At 44.7% G+C, this 22,601-nt stretch overlaps 2 protein-coding genes across 5 annotated transcripts in view; both read right to left on the bottom strand.

Annotated features, from left to right (window-relative positions):
- Positions 1-3,019: 3,019 nt before the first annotated feature.
- On the bottom strand, positions 3,020-7,011 carry KCNJ11 (potassium inwardly rectifying channel subfamily J member 11). Its single transcript, XM_021005300.2, has one exon. The coding sequence runs from the start codon at positions 5,392-5,394 to the stop codon at positions 4,192-4,194; it is 1,203 nt and encodes a 400-aa protein (XP_020860959.1). The 5' UTR covers positions 5,395-7,011; the 3' UTR covers positions 3,020-4,191.
- A 4,852-nt stretch (positions 7,012-11,863) lies between these two features.
- The window catches only part of ABCC8 (ATP binding cassette subfamily C member 8), a 137,463-nt gene continuing 126,725 nt past the window's right edge, over positions 11,864-22,601 (bottom strand). For 2 of the 4 annotated variants that reach the window (XM_021005294.2, XM_078148151.1), the window contains exons 37-39: positions 21,735-21,868; positions 13,907-13,969; positions 11,864-12,117 (exon numbers count right to left, since the gene is read on the bottom strand). In XM_021005294.2, the coding sequence (XP_020860953.1) occupies positions 11,980-12,117; positions 13,907-13,969; positions 21,735-21,868 (335 nt within the window). In that variant the 3' untranslated portion in view covers positions 11,864-11,979. Of the gene's footprint in view, positions 12,118-13,906; positions 13,970-14,902; positions 15,210-21,734; positions 21,869-22,601 lie in introns of those variants that run through there. The other 2 variants (XR_013483806.1, XM_078148152.1) reach the window with 2 other exon arrangements.

The raw sequence follows: 22,601 nt of genomic DNA, 5'->3' as shown, positions 1-22,601 counted from the left end.
ATTAAATTTTCTTAGGAAATAATGATAGTTTATTGGTGTTTGTTCTTTTATCCATTTCCCTTTATTAATTCAATAAACTTGTTTAAATAGGTCAGAAACTTCTGTGTTGCCTATAGTCAACTGGCCTCTTATTATTTACTCTCAAGCCATATTTTTCAACATTTTAAAAAAATCATACTTCTCTATGCCTACTTTAGCACTGAAAACCACAAGATTTAATTGGGAGGGTCTTATTGTTTTAGAGTAGAGGTATGGGACAGAGAGAACATGTACAAAAGTAAGTATAAAATTTATACAAATTAACACAAAGTAATTTCAAGAGGTAGAGTGTCAACTTGTTTGTTATTGGGCAAAGATCTCATATTTCAAGTCCGAACAGTTACATTAATGTTTATAGGGGTTGGGAATAGATGGGCTAAAAACTGTGGGATTCTTAGCTTTCTGTACATAGATAAGATTTCTGTATATAGATGGATTCCTGTATGTAGCAGAGAGCTAATAAATGTTATTGAGTTTAATTCTTGAGTTAATTCTCTAAGATCCTATCATCCTGTGTCCTCAGACTTGGGCTTGCATAGTCTATACAGGATACCACTACTAACAGCAAATAATAACTTATCTGGGTTCACGTCCCTACTACCCTAACCCCATCCCTTCCAGCTGCAATGTAAACTCCTCGAGAGTGCAGACCACTTGAAAGATCTTTATATCCCTAGAGCTTAGCATAGTGCCTTGCATACAGTAGGCTTTAAGAAATGTTTGTTGCAACCCGGAATTAGAAGGGGCCTCAGAAGTGTCTTGTCCCTCCTACGTCATTTTACAGAGGAAACTGAAGAGTAGGGAGGTTAAATGACTTCTGCATGGTTATCTGGATAGTAAGTGGGCAGGGCCAGGATTTGAGCCCAGGTCTTTTGACTTCCAGAACTTCTTCCATTACACCATGTTGCCTGAGGTGCCAACAAGGAGCTATGTGAACCCAGAAAAGGAAGAGATCATAGCCAGTTAAGAAGAAACAGATAAATTTGGAATCGGAGTGAGAAAGTACGCCAGATTTCACTGTTGGGCATATGCCCCAAGGAGGTCAATAGCAAAAAGAGAGACCTCACATTTATCAACATGTTAGGAGCAGCTTTCTTTTTCTTTGGTAGTAAAGATTTAGAAACAAAGTAGATGCCCATTAATTAGGGAATGACTAAGCAAAATTACAGTGTAATAGAATGTTACTGTGCTGTAAGAAATGGGTATGATGAACATAGAGAGGCATGGGAAAATTTATATGGACTGATTCAAAGAGAAGTAAGTAGACCCAGGAAAACACAATGGCTACAATAATTTAATGGAAAGAACAATAATAACAAAGCAATTGAAACAGAATGCTATGAAATTTAAATAACTAAGTTTGGTCTCAAAGAAGAGATATGAGACTGTATATGCCCCCTTCTTTGCAGAGATGTGGGACTGGCTGTGGAACACTGCATATGATGCCAGATTTTTTTTACATGTTGTTCCTCTTTTTAAAAATTTTCTGTTATGAGGGATTGCTGTCTGGGAGGAGGAGGGAGGATGCAAAGGGGAGTATAGGTGATGTAAAAGTGAAAGATATCAATAGAGCTTATTTCAATTAAAAAATAAACATGGAAGATTATGGGACTTTAGATAGTCAATTCAATAAGCAAATAGGAGATGGCGTTTTAGTTGTGCCTTACCCAGAGATGCTGGGGAAAGGCAATTCCAGTAGAAGGAATGCTGTTCCCAAAGACGTGGAGACAGTAATATTCAGAGTTGATAGGAAATAATGAAGATCCCAGCTTGGTCTGGAAAGAAGATGGGTCCTGAACGTTGTAGAACCTTGAGTGGCATTTGGAAGTTTGGACCTTCCTCCTGTAGGCAAGGGGAGCATTTAAAGGTTTATGAGTAGGAGAATGTTGTATTCAAAGTCACGAATTAGGAAGGTCTATCTGGCAATGGGTGTCAGCTACCCAGTTAAGGGAGTAGACCCTGTAAGGTTGCTGCAGCAGTGGGAATAGAGATGAGACTGACAGAAGTGAATAAATCTCTACCCTGTCAGTATGTCACACTAGCTTCTTCCTTCTTTCCCCACTCTTCTGCTCCACAATAAGCTCTCTGCTCTTCTTGCTCAGACCCATGGATGGCCAGAGCTCCTTTCTTCTCCAGACCTTGGAGCAATCCTCCCTCCCTTAATCCCTGGGGGTGGGACCAGAACCCAAGAGAAGGACTGGGATAAACTGAGAGGCAGGGGAACTTTAATTAGAATCCTATGATGTTAGAGCTGGAAGGAACCTTGGTGATCAGGTTCCCACTCCTCATTTTTCATACGGGGAAACCAAAGCTCAGAGAGAGGAAGGGACTTACCCAGGGTCACAGAGGTGGTTAGTGGAAGAGGGGGGACCTGAATCCAAGTCTTCAGCTTCTTCATTTTGAAGATAGATGTGGAATTAAGAAACTCAACCAGGAAGGAGAAATTACTTTCTCAAGGTCAGAGTTAGTGGCAAAACCAGGATCAGAACTCAGGTCTCTTGACAGGCAGGGTATGAAGTTGGCCCTGGGACACAGGTTCAGTGAACAAAGGGGTGGGATTGGCAGTCACTCCTCTGCTCTGGGAGGCCAGACACAGACCTAGATCCTAGTATTTTGGAGCTGGGTTTGAGGCTGGGGAACAAGGCCTTGCCCCAGATGACAAAGAAGCTCAGGGTTTATTCGGCAATTTGGCATGCTTGTGTTTTGGCCTCTCTGCTAAAGTCTATTGTCCTTGGCTTTCTTTAGCCAGGGGAAGAAGAAAGGCCTCCCCCCCCCCCCAAACCTGGGACAGTTCCCTGCCTCTTTCCTCTACCAGAGCCAGGTCCTTTCCATAACTTGCCATTTCTCAGTTCTCCCTTCTCCAGCGGGTAGTTCACCAATCAGCAAGCAGTCCTGTAACACCTATAACAGCTGCTGCCCTAAAACCAACACCTTCTCTCCCCTGATATGTCTGCCACTGAAGATAAGAACCACACAGGAGTTAAGGATATAGGAGGGGGAGGTTTTATTTACAGACCAGAGATGGCACAGTTCTGGGAAAGCATACACAGCATAATCTGATTCCTGTTCAGCACATTCCCTATTCGTGGTAACAGCATCCAGACTGAAGATTGCTCAGGATCGTACTTCACTCCAACTCCAAAACTGATGCTTATCCTGAGTCATCAAATGCCTATAGAAATACACTCCCCGAGCCAGTATGTACTCCCTTCTCCTGTAGCACCCAGCACCCATTGCAACCATGCTTGGGGAGACTGTTTTCCCACGTGCTTTCCCTCTGCCTCACACCTAGGGTCCCTTAGATGGTAGTATGTCTGACGGTGCAGTGACAAACTCTTCTTGTCCTCAGAAACCCTGGAACCCTCCTCCCATTTTGTCCCCAGAGCCCAGTGCCATCAGCAGGTTTTGGGAGATGAAGTATTGATGGAGGAGGCTATGTCTGTCTGGCCCTGGACTCTATCAAGAGACTTTCATCCTTCCCTTCCTTGCTTGGCTCTCCTCCACCATGGCTCTGATGTAGATTCCCATTCTGCAGTTGGCTCAGGGCCCTACTTCCCCCAGAGATGGGAAATTGTGGGGACAGAGAAAGAAAGGTTATGCAATCTTAGTTGGTGGCGGTGGTGCTGGGGGAAAAGATATTGAGAGGGACAGCTAAGATGGTATTTTGGAAGCTGCACCCACCTGCCTCAGGACTGGGCTGATTGCTGGCTCACAGGTCAGTGCTGTTATATTGGACTCTGGACCCCAACTCTCAGGTTAGGGCATTTGTCCCAAATCTCCCTTCCCCCAACCCAGGCTAGGTCTCCTTTGCCTCCTGAGGGGGCCTGAGCCAGTCCTGTGTTAGTGCTGGGAAGAGCAGAGACAAAAATAGCTGAATGCAGCTGAGACCTGGTGAGCCCATAAATAGCTCAGTGATAAATACCCCATAACACCCCTGAGCAATAGTCAGGAGACACTGAAGCCCTGAAATCACTGCCAGCTCCTACCAGCTCAGTAAATAAACAGAGGGCCCTGCTGGACCAAAGGCCATTCCCCTCCTCCTTCATGCAGGGTTGATGGATCAGGTTTCTACCCTAAGGACTCAAATATGGGAGTGCTGGGAGGGAGGAAAGCCTGGGGAGTTTGAGCTGGCCCACATAGTGAAGGCAGGCCTCAGGACAAGGCATCGAGGGAAATGCTGAACTTGGGCTTGGCTTTGGGCTTGACCGAAGCCACACTCCTCTTTCGGAGGGGCCCTTTGGGAGAGGTGAGAGGGAGGGAGTCTAGGAGAGTTCGGTCCTCCTCCAGCTGGCGGGCAGTACAGGTGGGTGTGGGCACCTTGACAGTATTGCCAAACTTAGAGTAGTCCACTGAGTAGCGGCCATCCTCCTCGGCCACGATGGGAACAAAGCGCTGGCCCCAGAGGATCTCATCTGCAAGGTAAGAGGTTCGGGCCTGCGTAGTGATGCCTGTGGTTTCCACTACACCTTCCAATATCACAATGACCTCCAGGTCTTGATGGTGGTGCAGGTCACTGGGGGCAAGGTCATACAGGGGACTGTTGGCATCAATGACGTGGTAGATGATAAGTGGAGCCACCAGGAAGATACTGTTGCCACCTACACCATTCTCCATAGGGATGTCCACCTGGTGCAAGGGTACAACCTCACCTTCAGGGCTTGTGGTCTTCCGAACCACCTGCATGCGGATGGTGGCACTGATGATCATACTCTTCCGGAGGTCACCCACACGGAGCATGAAGCAGAGGCGGCCGTGGCGCATGGCAATGACTGCGTGCTTGCTGAAGATGAGTGTCTCGGCCCGGCGGTGGGCTTGGGCCGTCTTCATGAAGATGCAGCCCAACATGATGGCATTGACCATGAGCCCAACGATGTTCTGCACGATCAGCACCAGGACAGCCAGTGGACACTCCTCGGTCACCATGCGACCCCCGAAGCCAATTGTCACCTGCACCTCGATGGAAAAAAGGAAGGCAGAAGCGAAGGAGTGGATGCTGGTGACGCAGGGTATGAAGGCGGCATCATTCTCCCCCACTTCGGTTCTGGTGCTGTGGTCCAGGTCGCCATGAGCAAAAGCGATGAGCCACCAGGCCATGGCAAAGAGTAGCCAGCTGCAGAGGAAGGACATGGTGAAGATGAGCAGCGTGTGGTGCCACTTGAGGTCGACCAGGGTGGTGAAGACATCCTGAAGGAAGCGGCCCTGCTCCCGAATGTTCTTGTGGGCTACGTTGCAGTTGCCATTCTTGGCCACAAAGCGGGCTCTCCTCTCGCGGGCATGGTACCTGGGTTCTGTGGGATCCTCTGCTAGCCGAGTCAGTACATATTCCTCAGGGATGATTCCCTTGCGGGACAGCATGGCTTAGGCCCTCCCTAGGCTTCCCTCATGGGGGGGGCGGTGCTTATCAGCTTAGCCCTACCTGTTCTGTCAATCTCTAACCCAGACCCACCTTCTGAGCTTGTCACCCCCTCCACCCCAAGTCAGAGTTGAAAGGCAGTCATGTAGTCCGACAGGCAAGTCCCCACCTTCCTTACCTCTGGACCCTACAGCCCCTTGCTCACTTCCTCACTTCCTGACGTTATGGCCATCAGTCACCTCCCACACGCTTCTCTTGCCCCAGTCATCTCCTGAGCCTCTCCATTGTCTCACATCAATAACCCCCAGCCTCACCCACTGAACCTAGCCCCTTACCTACTGACCCTGGCCTCTCTCCCCATCTCACAGCGCAGGCCCAGCCTCCTGCAGCCGTAACTCTCTTTTTATCTTCTCACCTCCCCACCAGTCCCAGCCCCCCCCTCCTCTGCCTCCTTCCCCGGAAGCCCTCTGGTTGCGTTCGTGCCTCTCTCCACAGGGTCGGGGGACTCCAACCTCTTCCTCCCTCTCTTCTCCAACCACCACCCCGGCTCAGCGCCCGCCCCTTCCAGCTCAGGGCCTCCTCCTTTCCCCCTCCCCTTGAGCTCAGCACCTGCTGCTGTTCCTCTAGTCGCTGCTGCCTAACCCCGCCCGCCGCGCCAGTGCCAGGCCCAGTCCCGTGTCCAAGACTGTCAGTCTGTCTCTCTGTCCAGCGTCCCCTGCCACCTCGGCTTGGGTTCCAGCTCCGGGAGGGAGGTGGAAAGCTGGGAACCCTGCCGAGATGAGATAAGGCGGGGTGGAGCAGGGGAGAAAATTGGTTGGGGTTGTACTGAGGGTAGGAGGGTACAGGGTGGCGGTGGGGGCCGAGGAGCGAAGGTGGGGGTGGGGTGGGCTGGGGTGGGCTGAAGAATGGGAAAGGAAGGTAGGAACTGAGGGAAGCTAACGGAGGGGTGGGATGGGGAAGAGAGGAACTGCAGGAGGCTGGGGGGGTGTAGGAGGCAGAAGTGGGGATCAAAGGCTAAGGGAGTAGGAGATGCAGAGAGCTGGGGTGATGGCGGAGGACTACCGGGAGGCTGGTGCGGCTGGGGGATGGGAATGGAGCTGGGGGAGGTAAGAGCTCAGGAGGCTGGAGGTGATGGGGGCGGGGGAGATAGGGACCGGCTTGGGAATAGGAGCTGCTGCAGGGGGGAGGGTCGAAGATGAAGGCAGCAGCGACCGGGTCATCGGCGCAGGCCCAGGACAGGAGGGCGAGATCAGGGTGACTGTCAGTGCGGAGTCCCGGCCCTGACTGCCGCGGGTAAGGAGCGGGGGCCCTTGAGGCCACCAGAGGGAGTATCTGTCCCGGGATCAGCTGCAGCCCGGAGGAAGGAGAAGGACTGGGGGTGCGTGCAAAAGGGGGACGATTGCAAAGATGCGGCTCCGCCTCCTCCTGGGCCCGCCCCTGGACCAGGAGGACGCCTGCGAAGGGTCTCTGTCTCTCTGTCTGCTTGTCTGTCTGTCTCTGTCTCTGTCTCTCTCCCCCCTCTCTGTCTCTCTCTCTATGTCTTCCTCTCTCTGTCTCGGTCTCTCGGTCTCTGTCTCTGTCTCTGTCTCTGTCTCTGTCTCTGTCTCTCTCTCTCTCTCTCTCTCTCTCTCTCTCTCTCTCTCTCTCTCTCTGTGTGCAAAGGGGGGTGGGGTGGGGAAGAGTCAGGTTTATTTGTTTTGGGAGGAGGAGGGAAGTGGAGAAGTTCCAGAGGCGTCCACCTCCCAGCCACTTACCTGGACCTGGCCCTCCTCCGCTGCCTCTCCATACCCCTAATGGCTGAGGGAAAGTAGGCAACCGCTATTTCTGTATTTCATGGCTTAGAGGGGGAGGGGATGCCTTTCATAGACTCATAAAACTTGAGCTGGAAAGGCCATTAGAGAACGTTTTTTACGGATTGGGAAACCGAGGCCTAGGGAAGGGAAAGAACCAGCACAAGTTCGTGTAATGAGCTTTTGGTGGCAGAACCAGGATCCAGGTTTCCTGAAGCTCTCTCACCTGAGTATGTTCCGCCGAACTCTCCCCAGTTCCTGGATTCAGGGACGCCCTTAAGGCATATGCCTTGTTGGTTCCATTAAAATGTAACAATTTTACAGGTGTACCTTTCTTTAAGCAAACCTGGATGCCTAGCAATCATAAGATTATAGATTTCCAGCGGGAAAGGACCCAAAAGGTCATCTAGTCCAACTCCCCTCATTTTACACTCCAAACCTACAAATCTTACAAAAGAGGGAGGCATTCTCTTTTTAGAAAGATTCTTCACTTTAAAAAATGGCTCACAATAGGCTTTCTTCCAAATGCTGAATTCCAGTGAAATTTTATTAGATTCAATTTTCAAAAATTCAATTTTCTTCAATATTCCAGAGGTCTGCAGGCAGCTAGGTGACACAGTGGATAGTGTGTTGGACCTGGGGGAATGAAGACCTGAGTCTATGTAAATATAATTCTCTCCACTCAGAGGGAGGTAATACAAATAAGTAGCTAGGTGGTACAGTGCTGGGCTTGGAGTCAGGAAGACCTGAGTTCAAATCCAGCCTCGGACACTTATTAGCTATATAACCATGGGCAAGTTATTCTGCCAGCCTCAGTTTCTTCCTCTCTAAATGAGGATAGCACCCATCTTCCAAGGTTGTTGTGAAGATAAAGTAAGAGCAGTCTACAAAGTGCTATGTAATTGTCATTCTTCTCTGTAAATTGTTTTTGCATGTATACTCATAGTACAACTTAATAGGCTGTGTTTGAGAGTCATTCCATGCCCAAATTCATTATCCTGCAGCCAGTCTGGTGATAAGCCTGCCTAGGAATTGCTAGGCTGGTACTCAGACAGTAAATATAGAGTCTGTTATCAGGCCCAACTTAAAAGACTATCCAACTTAGTGGTCCCTGCCAGAATTTGCACTCGCCTGGCATTGTCTTTGAAGACCCAGGGCCACTTCCACACCGCAGTGAGACATCAGAAAAAGATTTTAGGGGGGCAGTGTGTAAATCCAATTTACAAAACATACCATATATAATATATCAGCATACCACATTCATACTTGACCTTCTTGGAGTACAAGAAATACAAAAGATTTAAGAGCCTGTACTTTGTCTTTTGGAAAAGGATCTCACAAAGTACTACGGTATCTTTGCCAAGAAAACCCCGAATGAGGTCATGAAGAGTCCGACATGACTGTAAACAACCGAACAGCAAAAGCTCTAGTCCAAGTTTTTGAAGTCTGTATGCTTTTATTTTAAACCTGTGGCATAAAGAATAGAACCCCAAATTATTTCCAGCTGGATCACTACTGCTTTCCTTTGCCTGATTTCATTTCAGTGCTGCTAATCTTATACTTCCTTCACACTTTTAGGGTCCTGTTTCTGTCTACAGGACCAAGTGGCAGTCTCAAGCTCACCCTCAGGTTTTCACTGGTCTATTGACCTTGCCTCCAGAAGCATCACTTCTTCGGATGCCTCATCATAGTATGGAGAACCTCACAAGGTCATGGTTCTCACTAGAGGTTACTCTTCTGACCCTGGGGAAGAGGCTGGGCAGGGAAGGAGCTATAGGAACCGTGTGTGTGCATGCAGGTATTTGCTTACACCCAGGCTTATATGTGTCTTTTTCCATATCTTACCTTCTAAAAGCACTGTACTTGGAATCAGAAGAGTAGCATTCATGTCCAAACTTTGCTACCTACCATATCCGTGACTTTGATTGGGGCTTAGTTTTCTTATCTGTAAAATGGGGATGATAATCATTGTTTTTACTTCACAGAGCTGTCAGGACCATGACATGAGAGAAGGGATGGAGAAGAGATTTGGAAATGTGAGCTGTGATAATTTCTATTCTTCAGCCAAGTGTGTGTGTGTGTGGGGGGTGGAGGAAGGTAATATTCAGTCCTATGTTCTAAGTTGCCAATATCTTGGCCTCTCTCATGGGCCTCTGATCCTTAATGAGGATAGATGTGGGTACAATGGTCCATTTTGACTTCTATCCTTGAATTTCCCAATTAGGCAGGCCTGGGTTTTCTTTGTGATTGCAGTCCTTCCTAAATGAGCACATATAGCAATATATGCTCAGGACCTTGAACTGGGGAACTGTTTATCAGTACTAGATGATTCAGTAAGTGAATAATGTAAAAAAAAAAAGAGACCATCTTTAGGATGAGTTAAATAGGTTGTAGAGAACCCAAAAGGTGGGAAAGTCAGAGATGATGTTCATATAGAAGCTGCCACTCCAGGTGTGACCCAAGAAATAACATTGTAAAATAGTAATGGCTTATGATCACAGCCCCTCTTGAAGTGGCTGAAAAATTCATCACCTGGGCAGCCAAGCTGGTGATGAGCCCCTCTGACCTTAAGCGGTCTGGTTGGTTCTTGGACAACTTCCTCAGAAATAGTCATGGGAACCATTTTACAATGTTGTAAAGTCTAGAGCTGAAAGGATTGTTAAAGATTAAAAAGCCCAACCAAGTCCCTAATGTTACAAGCTAGGAAACCGAAACCCATAGAGGTGAGATGAGTCAGTTTTTCCAGCTTAGTAGGAGAATGTAAGCTCCTTAAGGTTAGGTACTGTTTCATTTTTGTCTTCCTGTCTCTAGGCCAGAGCCTGGCATGGGGTAAGTGCTTAATAAATGATTGTTGATTGGCATTACCTTTGAGAATCCACAGTCACCTTCATAGCATGAAGAGGTATCAGAAGAGGTGTCTGGAGGTGAGGTTAGTAGACCAGTGGAAACTTGGGGGTGAGTTTAAGACTGCTGGTTGGTCCTGTAGGCAGAAACTGGGCCCAAAACAGTGAGAAGAAGCTACAAGATTGGCAGTTAAAATGAAAGCAGGCAAATGGAAGCAACAATCCAGGAGGAAATTGGGGTTCTATTCCTTATTCCACCGATTCAAAGTAAATAAATTATGTGATTTTTAACATTTCGACTGGATCAAGGGCTCTTCATTCTTTTTTTATGTCATCGACTCAAATCTGTGGCAATCTAGTGAAGCTTCTGGACCCCTTCTTACAATAATATTTTTAAAGTTCATAAAATAAATATATATAGGATAACAAAGGAAACAAATTATATTGAAGTACAGTTATCAAAATATTAAAAACCAAGTTCATAGGCTTCAGATCCAAGAACTCCTGGCCTAGAAGGATTGCCTCTGTGATTGCAATCTTTCTGCTATCCTATGCTTTAGGGAGTGGCTCACTTCATTATGACATCACGGAGTGGTTACTTTAAAAATGCAGACATTTTTAAAAAGAAAACATTTCAAAGGTTTTAATTAAAAGTCTTACTCTGATTCCTCATTCTGTCATCTTGACCTTTCTGAGGCTATTTGCTAGTAGTATATGGAGTAGTACATGGTAGAATCTACCCAATTAGAAAACTCCAAGAATGGTCTCAGTGATGGATGGTATACATCTTTAGTTCAAGGTCCAAAGTGCACAGGTTCATTACTAACTTGTCATAGGGTGCTGAGTTTTTCAGCTACTGTGAGGTTGTGATCTGTGTTGGTGAAGGGTGTACTAACACTGATGAAATTACAAGTATTTTAAATATCAAAGTACTTAACTGATCTAATTGTTAGCTTAAGAAGTATTTGTTGAATTGATTACAAATTATAAGTCTTAACAGTGGACATCCTCATGCCTGTCTCTCACACCTTCAAGGGAAATCACAGAGAGAGTGATGACACCCATATGAGAGGGAGGAAGGGAGGGAGGGAGGGAGGGAGGTTGAGAGAGAGAGAGAGAGAGAGAGAGAGAGAGAGTGAGTGCCATACCAATTCTGGGGAATGGAAGAGTAATAAGGAGGGCAGAGCCACTTCTTTTAAAACCTAGGTGGGCTATTCTTTCTGGCTCAGTGACCAGTCTTCTCTGATACAACTTTGTTGCAATTCTTTCCCAACTTCCCAACTCTGGAGGGATGGGGGAACCCGAGAGACTACCCAGGATTTGCTGTGGCATCCCAAATTAACAAGTCTTTCATGTGTCCCCCAGGAGTCCAGGCCAGGGTCCAGACCAATCACCACCCACATTCCATGGGAAGGCCACTGGGGTTAGGCTAGTGTTACTTAGTGAATAGAAAGTAGACCTATGATTTCAGTGGTATAGGGAACTCCCAGAAGAGAAAACTCCTTTCCCAATGCAGGTTGGCACCTTTTCTGCAACTTAAAGTCTTAGAGAGTTTCCTAGAGTACTGAGAGGTTGTGACTTGGCCCAGAGTCACACAGTCATTATGGATTAGAGGCTGGATTTGAATCCTGGCTTTGAGGCAAGCTCTCTATCCATGAGGTCATGCTTTTACATATGCAAGGTAATATGTATATTAGTTGAGGCATAGTTGCATTTCTCTAGTTAGAGGCTAATGCTTTGTGCGGATTCCACACCCCCTAGGAACTCTAGCTACCAAGCTACCAGGATTCCAAATTAGGAAGGGGAATATGAAGGAGCCCCATAGGAAATCTGGGGGATCTGGTAGGAAATAATTAATCTCTTTATTTACAAATGATTTACACAGCTAGAAAATCCAGGTTGGAGGAGGTGATAAAGAGGGGGAAAATGGCACTTGGAACCACTCCAGCACAGCTCACTTGTCAGCCCGGACGAAGGATGCAAAGACACTGTCCGGGCGGCTGAGCAGCACTTCGGGCTTATCATATTCCAGTATCGCGCCACGCTTCATCACAATCACGAGGTCGGCATTCAGGATGGTGTGCACTCGGTGCTGGGGAGAGAAAGCCCAGATGGGGCCATGATGCTTTGGCTAACTAGGGGAAGCTCTGAGGGCACATACTAAGGCAAAGAAGGGCTCAGGGTATCCATAGTTGTGAGGGGAACAGGAGTATGAGTAGGCATTCAGCTTTGGAAGAGAAAAGCATGAGTGGGTAGGAGGGATGAGGAAAAAGGGGTAAGATGGGCTTGGGGTGCTTAAGCAGGGAATGAGGAGCAGAGGGAGGACTAGAGAGGCCTTAAGTGGAGCTGAGATGAACCAGCAGAGATAAGTAAGAGTCTGTACTAGGAACGGAAAGATAGAACCCGTAGCTCAAGTCTGTACCCTAACACTCAAGCTTGTGTGCCATCATGGGGCAGGGGTTCCTTTTGTTCCCCAAGGGATGTCTCCTTCCCAAAGATCAGAGAGCCAGGCTTGACAAGATGGGGGAATTCTGTGATGGACCCAGAGTGGCAAAGCAGGGCTGAGTCTTGTAAATTGTTAAACAATGTCTCTTTATTCCTTACTCACAAGTTAGATAATTAACTTCAGCATCAGAATCTAATGCATTGCATGTCTTCCTTGCTTCATGTGGGCACTGGGCTCCTCACTCATGGAATAGGGAAGTCACTGGGCTTTCTGTATTTCTTGGAGTTACCTTTTTTCCATCCTATCCATGTTACCTCCCCCTTAGAATAGCTGGGAGTGACCAAGATGATTACAAACTAATCACTTTCATCTACTCCCTGCTTTTGAGGTAATAGCAACTAGGTGGCACAATGCATTGAGTGCTGAACTTGAAGTGAGGAAGAGCTGAGTTCAAATCCTGTCTCAGACACTTAGCTGTATGATTCTGGATAAATCACTTAACCTTTCAGCTTCAGTTTCCTTTTCTGTAAAATGGGGATAATAATAGCATCTACTTCACAGGGTTGTTGTGAGGTCAAAATGAGATCAACATACCTAAAGTCCTGTGCAAACCTTAAAGTGTTTTACAGATACTAACTGATTTATTATAATTATTATTATTATCATCATCATTATTGTTATTGTTGTTAGATTTAGTCAATGGGACTAGAACTCTTTAGAGCTCAGAGACTTGGGAATGCTTTATCAGGGGTCAACTAAAACCTATTAACAGGCCAGGGACCCAGAAGTCAACCTCTCCCCTACCCTTGTCCCAGACACCCTGGGAAGCCAGAGAAATGAGGAGCCTTGAGAGCATGAAGGAGGAAGAACCATGAGAAATACCAATGAGAATTGGAACACTTGAGTCAAAACACTGTAGGATCCAATCAAAAATCCCCTCCCCACCTCACTGGTAGGAGGAGGGAAATAGTGATTATGTTGGGGAGGCTATGCCTGGTCTTTCCTGCTTATTGGGGAACTTATGGGGAACTCCCAGGTAAAGAAACTCCCTGTACCAATTCAGGTTGGCACCTTCTCAACAAATTGTAGTCTTAGGGAGTTGCCTAGAATTGTAAGAAATTAAATGACTTGCCTAAGGTCACATAGCCAGTGTATGTTAGAGATTGGACTTGAACCCAGGTTTCCTTGGCTTCAAGTCAAGCCTTCTATCCAAACTTGGTTGTTCTTAAGAGGATCAAACTAAATGAAATCTATTGGTGCAGGAAGATTGGGGTTTAGAGGTATGGGAGGAGGAAGAGACTTTCCTGTGTATGACTGTGGTTAGAACAGGGGGATGGTTTATGTAGGTGGCTTCTGTAATGATCCCCACCACACCCCAAGCCTGGTGCTCCCTGGGCTTCCCCTTCCTGAGGCTGTCTGTGTCATGCCCCCTTACCGCTATGGTAACCACGGTGCGGTCAGCAAAGGCTGTCATCACCACCTTCTGTAAGATGTTCTCCTGTGGGAAAAAGGATGAAAGCTGCATTGGGCATTCCCCTGACAGGGCTAAGACTGTGCAGAAAGTGGCCCTGGCCTGGCTTGAAAGCATCTCATGGACACAATCTCCTATCATTACCTCCTTGTTTTTTCTCCCTACTTGCCTTGTGTTCACTACTCTTCCCACTGTGGAATCATTTCTAAAGTCAACGGAGACTGAACTGATTGTGGTTACGTGGAGGGAAGCCAAAAAGGAAGGCATACAGAATCTGACAAATGATGAGAGGAGAGAAGAGGATGGAAGAGGCAAGAAATGGTTGAAAGCTGGATTTCTACAGAAGACCTTGCAGGAAGCATATGAGAAGAGCTATTGATCTTCTAATTGAAACTCATACTTACCTGTGCAATCAATGCTAAGTAATAGGAGAAAAAAAGGCAGGTACACTTAGTGAAAACAAAAACCAAACCAAACCAAAACCCCCAAAACAAATGAGTCTTATTTAGGAGTCCTGCCCCATCCCTGACCCAAGCAGTAAAAGAGCAATTAGCCATGCAAGTATCGGGGGAGAATTGGCAAAGAGAGCCACAGAGAACTGAAAATCAGTTTCAGAAGGTATAAAAAATGAAGGGAATGTTTCCATGAGCTGCAGGGATTGTGCTCTACTTATGCTTCTTAAAGAACCAAATAGCAACAACACATGTACAAATATCACACTGGTCCCCCCGTTAGAGGAGAATGTCAAAAGGCCTGGGGGAAGCCATCCACTCTGTAGCTTATCAGGAAGGATGAAGCATTCCTTGAGAGAATGGAGGAAATGATTCAAGAAGAAAACAAAGAAGGAAAAAACTCTAAGGAGCAATCCAAATATACGGGCTATCCAAAAATGTGTCTTGAGGTTGGAAGATAAAAGAATGTGTCACAGTAAGGACAATGGGGGAAGAAGGACCACTGAACCTTTGGAGACAATCAATAGGCTTGAGGCTTTTTCTGTAGAGGGTAGAACTGGATTCTGAGGAAGAAGCCACTTCTCATGCTCCATGGAATGGTGATGAACCACAGGCATCTCCAGGAGATGGTGAAGGTTAGGACCACAGGAATAAAGGATGAGTGCTAATAAGGCGTATTGAGGCGCTCATGTATCAATTTGACATGAACAATCCAGGAATACACTGATTTTTCTGAGCGTACGTATCTGGGATGTCACAGAAAAATCTTGAGACTTGTCAAATCTGATGATTGCTTTCCGCTTCTACAGATTCATCTGGGGACAAATGAAATGGACAGGAGATGCCTGGAGACTATTTTAGGAATTAGGAAGTCCTAGACAGGAAAGTGAAGATCATAAGGTCATAGGTGGTATTCATCTCATGGCTGTCAATCAAAGGAAGGGGCTTTTAGAGGTGTCAAACATGCAGCCTGAGTCCACAACACTCCTTGAACCCAAACTAGATTAAAATGTAATTGGGAAATATTTAACAAAATAAATAAAAACACAACCAAACACAGATAATATTACATTTTAAAGCTAAGTCAATATACTGCCCATGGGGATCTTTATGTATGGATTGGCTGCCTCCATTTCTCTTTTGGTTTGACATTACTGCTTTAGAAGACTAAAAAGTGAGTATGGGAAGTGAACAGCTGAGAAGATAATTCAGCTGGTAAAGAAGACCGTTTGAGGGAATGGGACTTGAATTCCTGGATTAGAGCCTCAGATACTAGAATGACAGTCCGAGGCTGGAGTGATGAGGGCATGTACTGGAATGGTGGCAGTATCAGAGGAGAGAAGATATTATGAAGGTATAATGGGTAAGATTTGTCAACAGTTTGGAGGGTTAGGGTCTTCAGCTGTGATTTCACTGGTATAAGGGACTCTCCAGAAGGGAAACCATCTCTGTCAATGCAGGTTAGCACCTTCTCTGCAACTTAGAGTGTGGCCTGGAACTTTGAGAGGTTAAGTGACTTGCCCAGGGTCACACAGCTAATAAGTGTCTGAGGCAGAATTCAAACTCAAGATTTAAAGAGGAGCTGTCCAGCACTCTCCTTACTGTGCCACTTAGGCAAAGCAGAAGAAGATGGGCTCTTCAAACAATAGACCAATGACTTTGATTCTGGAAAAATTTTAAAGCCAGGAAAGGAAGTAATAATCATCATGTGTCAACCTGGGTTCATCATTTAAACTATTTTCTGAGCTGCCCTGAATTGCCAGTCTAGTAGCCCTATCCAAAAAAAGGCAAAGGAGGCTGATCTGGCAAAGTCTGCTCTCAATCATGCCATGCTGGTTCTTGGCGATTTCACTGGTTTTGGCACTTCTTCTGTTGATATGGAGCCCAGCCTGTCCATGCTTCCTCATTCTTTGTATTCTTGCTCATTGTCTTCCACAGATATTCCATAGTGAATCCACACATCCTTGTTGGAGGCCTTCCTTTTTTGTCCTTTTACATTATATGGGTACTAGTAGAGCATCTTGTTGCCCATATTTTATTCTTTGTTCTTTCTACATGATGAACTCACCTTTTCCAATAATTTACCTTCTCAATTGTATCCCTCCTTGTGCATGAAGTATTATTGGAAAAATGTTGCAGCCTATGTGTGCCCACTTGTATTTTTCCATGGCCACTTAAATGACCTTCAATTTTGAGTGCTCTGGGTTTTCCAAGATATACAAAGATTTGGCATCATATGGAGGAAAACTGAATAAAAATGACGAAGTTTTGTGTCAAGGGATGGCTTGAGAATCCTTAAAAGCATTGAACATGTTCTCAAAAGCATTTTAGTCTTATTCAATTTTGGGTTTAGTTAATTGTGCATTGTACTGATAGACTGGTCATTTAACTGTATGTCATAGACTGGACAACAGACATTTTTCATCCATTTAGTTTTCCTTATATTGATTGCTAAGGAAATCTTTTTTGAATATTCATAGATCTTATCAAGGGTTCCTGTAGTGCTCTAGGACTTGATTCAATCAGTATAAAACCATCTTCAAACAAGATATGATTTCTAATATTTAAAGGGCTGTCATATGAAGGAGGGATTAGATTTATTTTATTTGGTCCTAGAGGTAAGAACGGGGAAAAATGGGGAGAAGTTGCAAAGAGGCAAATCTAGACTCAATGTGAGAAAAAAACCCTCCATAACAATTAGAGCTGTCCAAAAATTGGGTGACCTTCCTTGAGAGGTGGTGAATTTCCCCTGTTTGGGGTAGGGTCTGGGCAACTATTTGTTGGATATGTTCTAGTGGGGATTTCTATGATGTATGGGTTGAATTAGATGGTTTCTGGGCTCCCTTTCTACTCCCAAATTCTGTGAAGAGCCTTTGGAAAACTTTTATCTTCTATGAAGAATTCCTCCTGTTTTATGCCTGAGTGGATGCTAATAATTAGAGAATCCTTTAATAATGTTATCTCTGTGGTTTCATTTATCAAAGAATCTTGTGTATTTGGAGTTTGATCAGAGGACTCCTAATCAAGTGAATCCTCCCAATCTACTGGATGAAATTACAAGATTAAGAGGAAGGTAACAGAGAAATGAAATCTAAGGGTGCACCCCTTTCAGATTTGCAGTGATGGAATTTGCCCCTTGTAAGGAGTGTGGCCCCTTTCAGATTTTTAGTGGCTCATTTACCCATGAAAGACTCAGGAACTGAAGCTAAGGAGCAACCATGCACCTGTGGTTTTTAAAAAGTAAACTAGACACCTCTGGCATTAGATAAGCCAGTTATAGGAGAAGAACTCACTCTGCACTTTCTCTTTTGTGCTTCATCTAGAGTGCAGCACAGAGGGGGAAGGGATTTCTCTCTGCTCTCTCTACTTGATCCCCAATCACCGGTAACGGAATCTGGCAACAGAAGCATAGGACCGTAGGAGACTGCGGTCAGTAGAGGGCAAGGCCATGGCCCGGCTGTGGAGTTGAGTCAAAGAGGAGTTCTTGAGGTCAATAGCTAGAGGTCGGATCCTAATCAGGAGAAAGCAGGTTCCAGTGCCGACACTGCTGCAGGTCTTAGGGTGTGGATTCTGTTTTTTTTCTAAATATACACTGTAGTGCTCAAGGCTAGGATGTCAGCCGAGACTGAAACTAGAAACAGTAGAGACCCTGGCCTAGCCTTGGAGCCTTTCCCTTAGTCCCAGAGATGGCTTGTGGGGCTTAGTAGAGTGACTTAGTGAGATACTGTTTCCTGAAAGGAGCAGTATGATGACATCGCTAGAAGATCTGGGGGTCCTGAAAGACCAGGATTGTAAGTTACATTGGACACATTATATTTCCTACACATGTGCCTCTCTGCATGTGAACTCTACATGTACATAATCTTTCCACTGACAACATGTGTATTTGTAGGGTACACGTTGTGATACACCCCAATACCTCAGGGTTACTCTCTAGAACTCTGAGAGGAGATTCGCTGGTGCAGCTCTGGGAGAGAGGGCCACAGCATACACATTACAGTTTCATTGTTATTGTTCTTAGTATTCAATTTAGAAAATGCTTTGGCTTTGAACTAACAGATACTATCTAAGGGAGTGAGCCCTCTAAATCTGAAAGGCTCATATCCTTACATATCATAATCTCTATTACCTGCCCTTTATGTCCTGTAATTTCACAAGAAGCTGATTTTTGTAGAGTCAATTGATCAGGGATTCTCTGGACAACCCTCTGCTATATTTGTATGATCTTAACAGATGCATGTTTCTCCTTCTGTTGGAGGAGAGCCTTTAAGAGCTTTTTGTTCTACCAAGTCAAACACTTAATAACAAACAAACAACAAACAGAGAAGGTTCTTGCATCCTCTGCATCTTACAGTCGCTTGTGGGACACTTAAGATACACTCTTTTCTCAATAATTTTTTACAAAAGCTTAACTATTATACTTTTATCAAGGATGCCTTCAATATGAATGTAGTTATTTTCATAAAAGATTCCCTAAAGATGAGAAAGTAGGTATAATGGTGGGTAGTAACTGATGTTTTAATTCTTTTTTTTTTCCTTTTTTTGTTTGCTGAGGCAACTGGGGTTAAGTGACTTGCCCAGGGTCACACAGCTAGTTAGTGTCAAGTGTCTGAAGTCACATTTGAACTCAGGTCCTTCTGATTCCAAGGCCAGGGCTCTATCCACTGTGCCACCTAGCTGCCTCCATTCTTCTTTTTTTGAATGTTAGTATAGTCTGTGATTTTTTTTTTACTTTTCTTTTGATATCTTCCCTTCCCTGAGATAGTTTATAAAATAACCTCTCAATGTTTTCTGTTGTATTTTTTTAAGCAAGGACTTTTGAGGAGACATACTTGTTCCGGTCCAGCTGCTTAAGTGTCATTTTTACTTTGTCATGCAGCATGTCAGGGACTGAAATATCAGGTTGCAGATATAGTGGTTCCACTATCATTGATAGCAAGAATGAATTGTTAAGGAAATGGTGATAAATTTGTTTCATTTTCTGTCTTTATTATCCTTTTGCCAGTTTCATTTATGTAGGCTCATGATACTGTGGCTCAGGCAGTTTGAATTCTCTGGAGTCTGGGGTCAGAGTGACCTTGGGCAAGTCACTTAACCTTCTGGGCATTAGTTTCATTGCCTATTAAATGAAGTGGTTGAAATAGACAATCTAGCTTCTGAGGACCCTTCCAATTCTGGATCTCTGAGACTATAATCCTATGAGTCTAATACCAAGTTTTCTGTGGATATATTTTTACTTTGATTTCTTTTAATTTTTTACGAAGTGACAATGCTTGCATTCTTCCACCATCTTCCTGTGGGTTGTCTTATAAATGAGCCTGTATTCTAAACCAGTGTTTCCTTTGGCTTCCACTTCTCCTCTCGTCAAGAAGATCAATATTTATAGGCTTTGTTGGTCTCTTAATAGTAACAACAGTTAAACTTCTGTAGGAAATGGTGATAATCTCTGCCTTCTCCCATTTCCCATTCCTGCCCCACCCCCAGCATTGATGACTTGTGTAAATAGTTCAGGTAGAAACTATTGCAATTGTTTGCAATGTCTTTGGCCTTTTGCTAATCCAACATTGATTCTGACCTTTGATCTAACTAGTCGATGACCTGACTGCAAAGGAGAGTTGATTCTGATATGACTCCCACATTAAGCAACCAGTTGTTTCCTGTCTATTAAAATATAGTCAATTCCTTCCCTCCTTTTTCCTCTCTCCCTCTCTCCCTCCTTCTCCTTCTCTTCTTCTTCTTTTTCTTCTTCTTTCTTCCTCCTCCTCCTTCTCTTCTTCTTCTTTTTCTTCTTCTTTCTTCCTCCTCCTTCTCTTCTTCTTTTTCTTCTTCTTTCTTCCTCCTCCTCCTTCTCTTCTTCTTCTTTTTCTTCTTCTTTCTTCCTCCTCCTCCTTCTCTTCTTCTTTTTCTTCTTTCTTCCTCCTCCTTCTCTTCTTTTTCTTCTTCTTTCTTCCTCCTCCTCCTCCTTCTTGTTCTTCTTCTTCTCCTCCTCCTCCTCCTCCTTCTCTCTCTTGATTTTGTTCACTTCTTGTTAGATTTTCTTTTGGAATAAAATATTCACAAAGCAAAACCCAGAGAACAATATATACAGACTACTATAGTATAAAAAGTGGCATTAGAAGGCAGCTGAATTCAGATTAATTGCAATAAACAGTCTTGGTTCTGAAGAACAGAGGATGAAACACCCAGCTCTCCTGCCAGTTAAGAGGAAATGGGGTATTCTACATGTTGTCAAGTGTGGTTGCCTTGTTATTCTTAACTCTTTTGCTTTGTTAAAAAGGAGAATTCAATGGTGGGGGAGAGAGGCGGTGAGTGGGGAGTATCAGGAAATGCTTGTGATGTAAAAAAAAGCATCAATAAATTGAAAAAACTGAAAAGAGAAACATTCATAACATACATGTGTAAGGCTTCTGGATAGTCAGCATGTCTTTGGCCTCTTTCATTTCTCACACCTGAGTCAAATTGTCCAAACACACTTTTGCCACCCTCTTTTATGTCCATCTTCATATTTAGGTATCAAAGTATTCCTTGACTTGTTTGGAGGCTCTTGTCAAGTTCTTCGTAGACTTTCTCTACCTTTTCATCTCCTGCAATTAATGTTGGTGCATAGACTACAGTTTCATGCTAGTCTTTTTGCTCATGCTTAACAGCAGTACTGCAAGAGCTGTTATTATAGGGAAGATGAATGAGCTTCCCATGAAATTATATTTCTTGATGACTTTGGGCACATGTCGAAACCAAATCTAACTCATTTGTTAGTTCTGCAAGAAGAACCTGTGAACCAGCCTTCTATTCACTTGCAACCGTCCTTTAGTTTTTGGTATTATGAGAATATTGATAATGAGGTGAGTTGGAATTTTTCCAAGAGTAACGCCAATTTGCTGGTCACTGGGCAAAGATCTCTCATTTATAGTACCTACAGTTAAATTTTACAGATGGCATAAAAAACCGCAAGTCTTACTACTTGATACCTTCCCCTATTTTACAATCATCACTCTGGAAGTAGAAGAGGGTTACTTAGCACTGAAGGCTGCTAGTTTTCTTTGTTTCATCAACAATCATTCAATAACCAACAGATATTTATCAAAGGCCTACTGTGTGCCAGGCAGGGCTAATAACAGCATGGAGCGTGCCTGCATCCCCGTATACATCTGTGCGTGAACTTGGAACACCATAGCTCATTTTCTCTTCTCCATCTCATTTCCACAACACATCTATTTTGTTTTTAAGCACCCATACTATAGGTTTGAGTGCTATTTTGTATAATAACTTTCCCTCCCTCCCCTCCTCTCAACTCCCCAATCATCACCATCTAGGACTGATCTTAGACCCCGAAGACTGACCGTGGCCATGTCGATGGAGGCTGTGGCCTCATCCATGATGAAGATGCTCGTCTTCCTCACAAAGGCCCTTGCCAAGCAGAAGAGCTGCCTCTGGCCCTGGCTGAAATTCTCCCCACCTTCCGTGACTATGGCATCTGCAAAAGAGCAATGATTCTGTGTGTGTGTGTGTGTGTGTGTGTGTGTGTGTGTGTGTGACAGACTTTACCTCCGTTTCTTAGAATTGCCATCTTCTTTTTCTTCAAGGCTCAAGTTAAGTGCCACTCCCCTATGAGAGGCCTTTTTTGACCCACCCCCCCAATTATTCGTGCCCTCCTTCCACACAAGTACTATATCTATTTTATATGTGACTTGTATATACTTATAGATGCATGTGTTGTTTCCTCTGATAGAATGTAAGCTCCTTGAGGGCAAGGATTGTTTCATTTCTGTCTTTGCGTCTTCAGTGCCTGGTATACAGCAGGTGCTTAATAAATGCTGCTGAATGAATGAATATGTACGTTTTTCATGGGTTGATCGTTGGTCACTAGGTGGTTTCCTATCACTGAGAACTGGTGTGACATTGCTTTTGTGGGTCCTTGGTTGTGTTGGGATGTGGGAAAGAAAGGAGATAGTTGCTCCTAAAGCACACCTTAGTCCAGCCCTTCCTTTAACTTGGCTGTAATAACTCTGGATTAATTGATTGGATGTTTGAGGGCCCAGATGTTCTGTGGGCAAAGCTGGTATTAATGTCTGGCTTAAGGTATGTACTTTCCATCTCTTGGCCTTGCCTGTAATATGGTGACATTACTCAGCCCACTGCCCTCTCCCCATTCCCAGGGTTCCAGGGATGGATAGATGAATGGTATGAGATGGGGTAGGAGAAACAAT

The sequence above is a fragment of the Phascolarctos cinereus genome, unplaced genomic scaffold (assembly GCF_003287225.1).
Source record: "Phascolarctos cinereus isolate Bilbo 61053 unplaced genomic scaffold, phaCin_HiC Scaffold_9;HRSCAF=440, whole genome shotgun sequence".
Taxonomy (NCBI): domain Eukaryota; kingdom Metazoa; phylum Chordata; class Mammalia; order Diprotodontia; family Phascolarctidae; genus Phascolarctos; species Phascolarctos cinereus.
Note: the sequence above shows the minus strand (reverse complement) of the source record. Positions and strands in the feature narration are given on the sequence as shown.

What these genes read in the sequence shown, in the direction of transcription:
- KCNJ11 (XM_021005300.2), bottom strand. Translation starts at nt 5,394, where the DNA reads ATGCTGTCCCGCAAGGGAATCATCCCTGAGGAATATGTACTGACTCGG.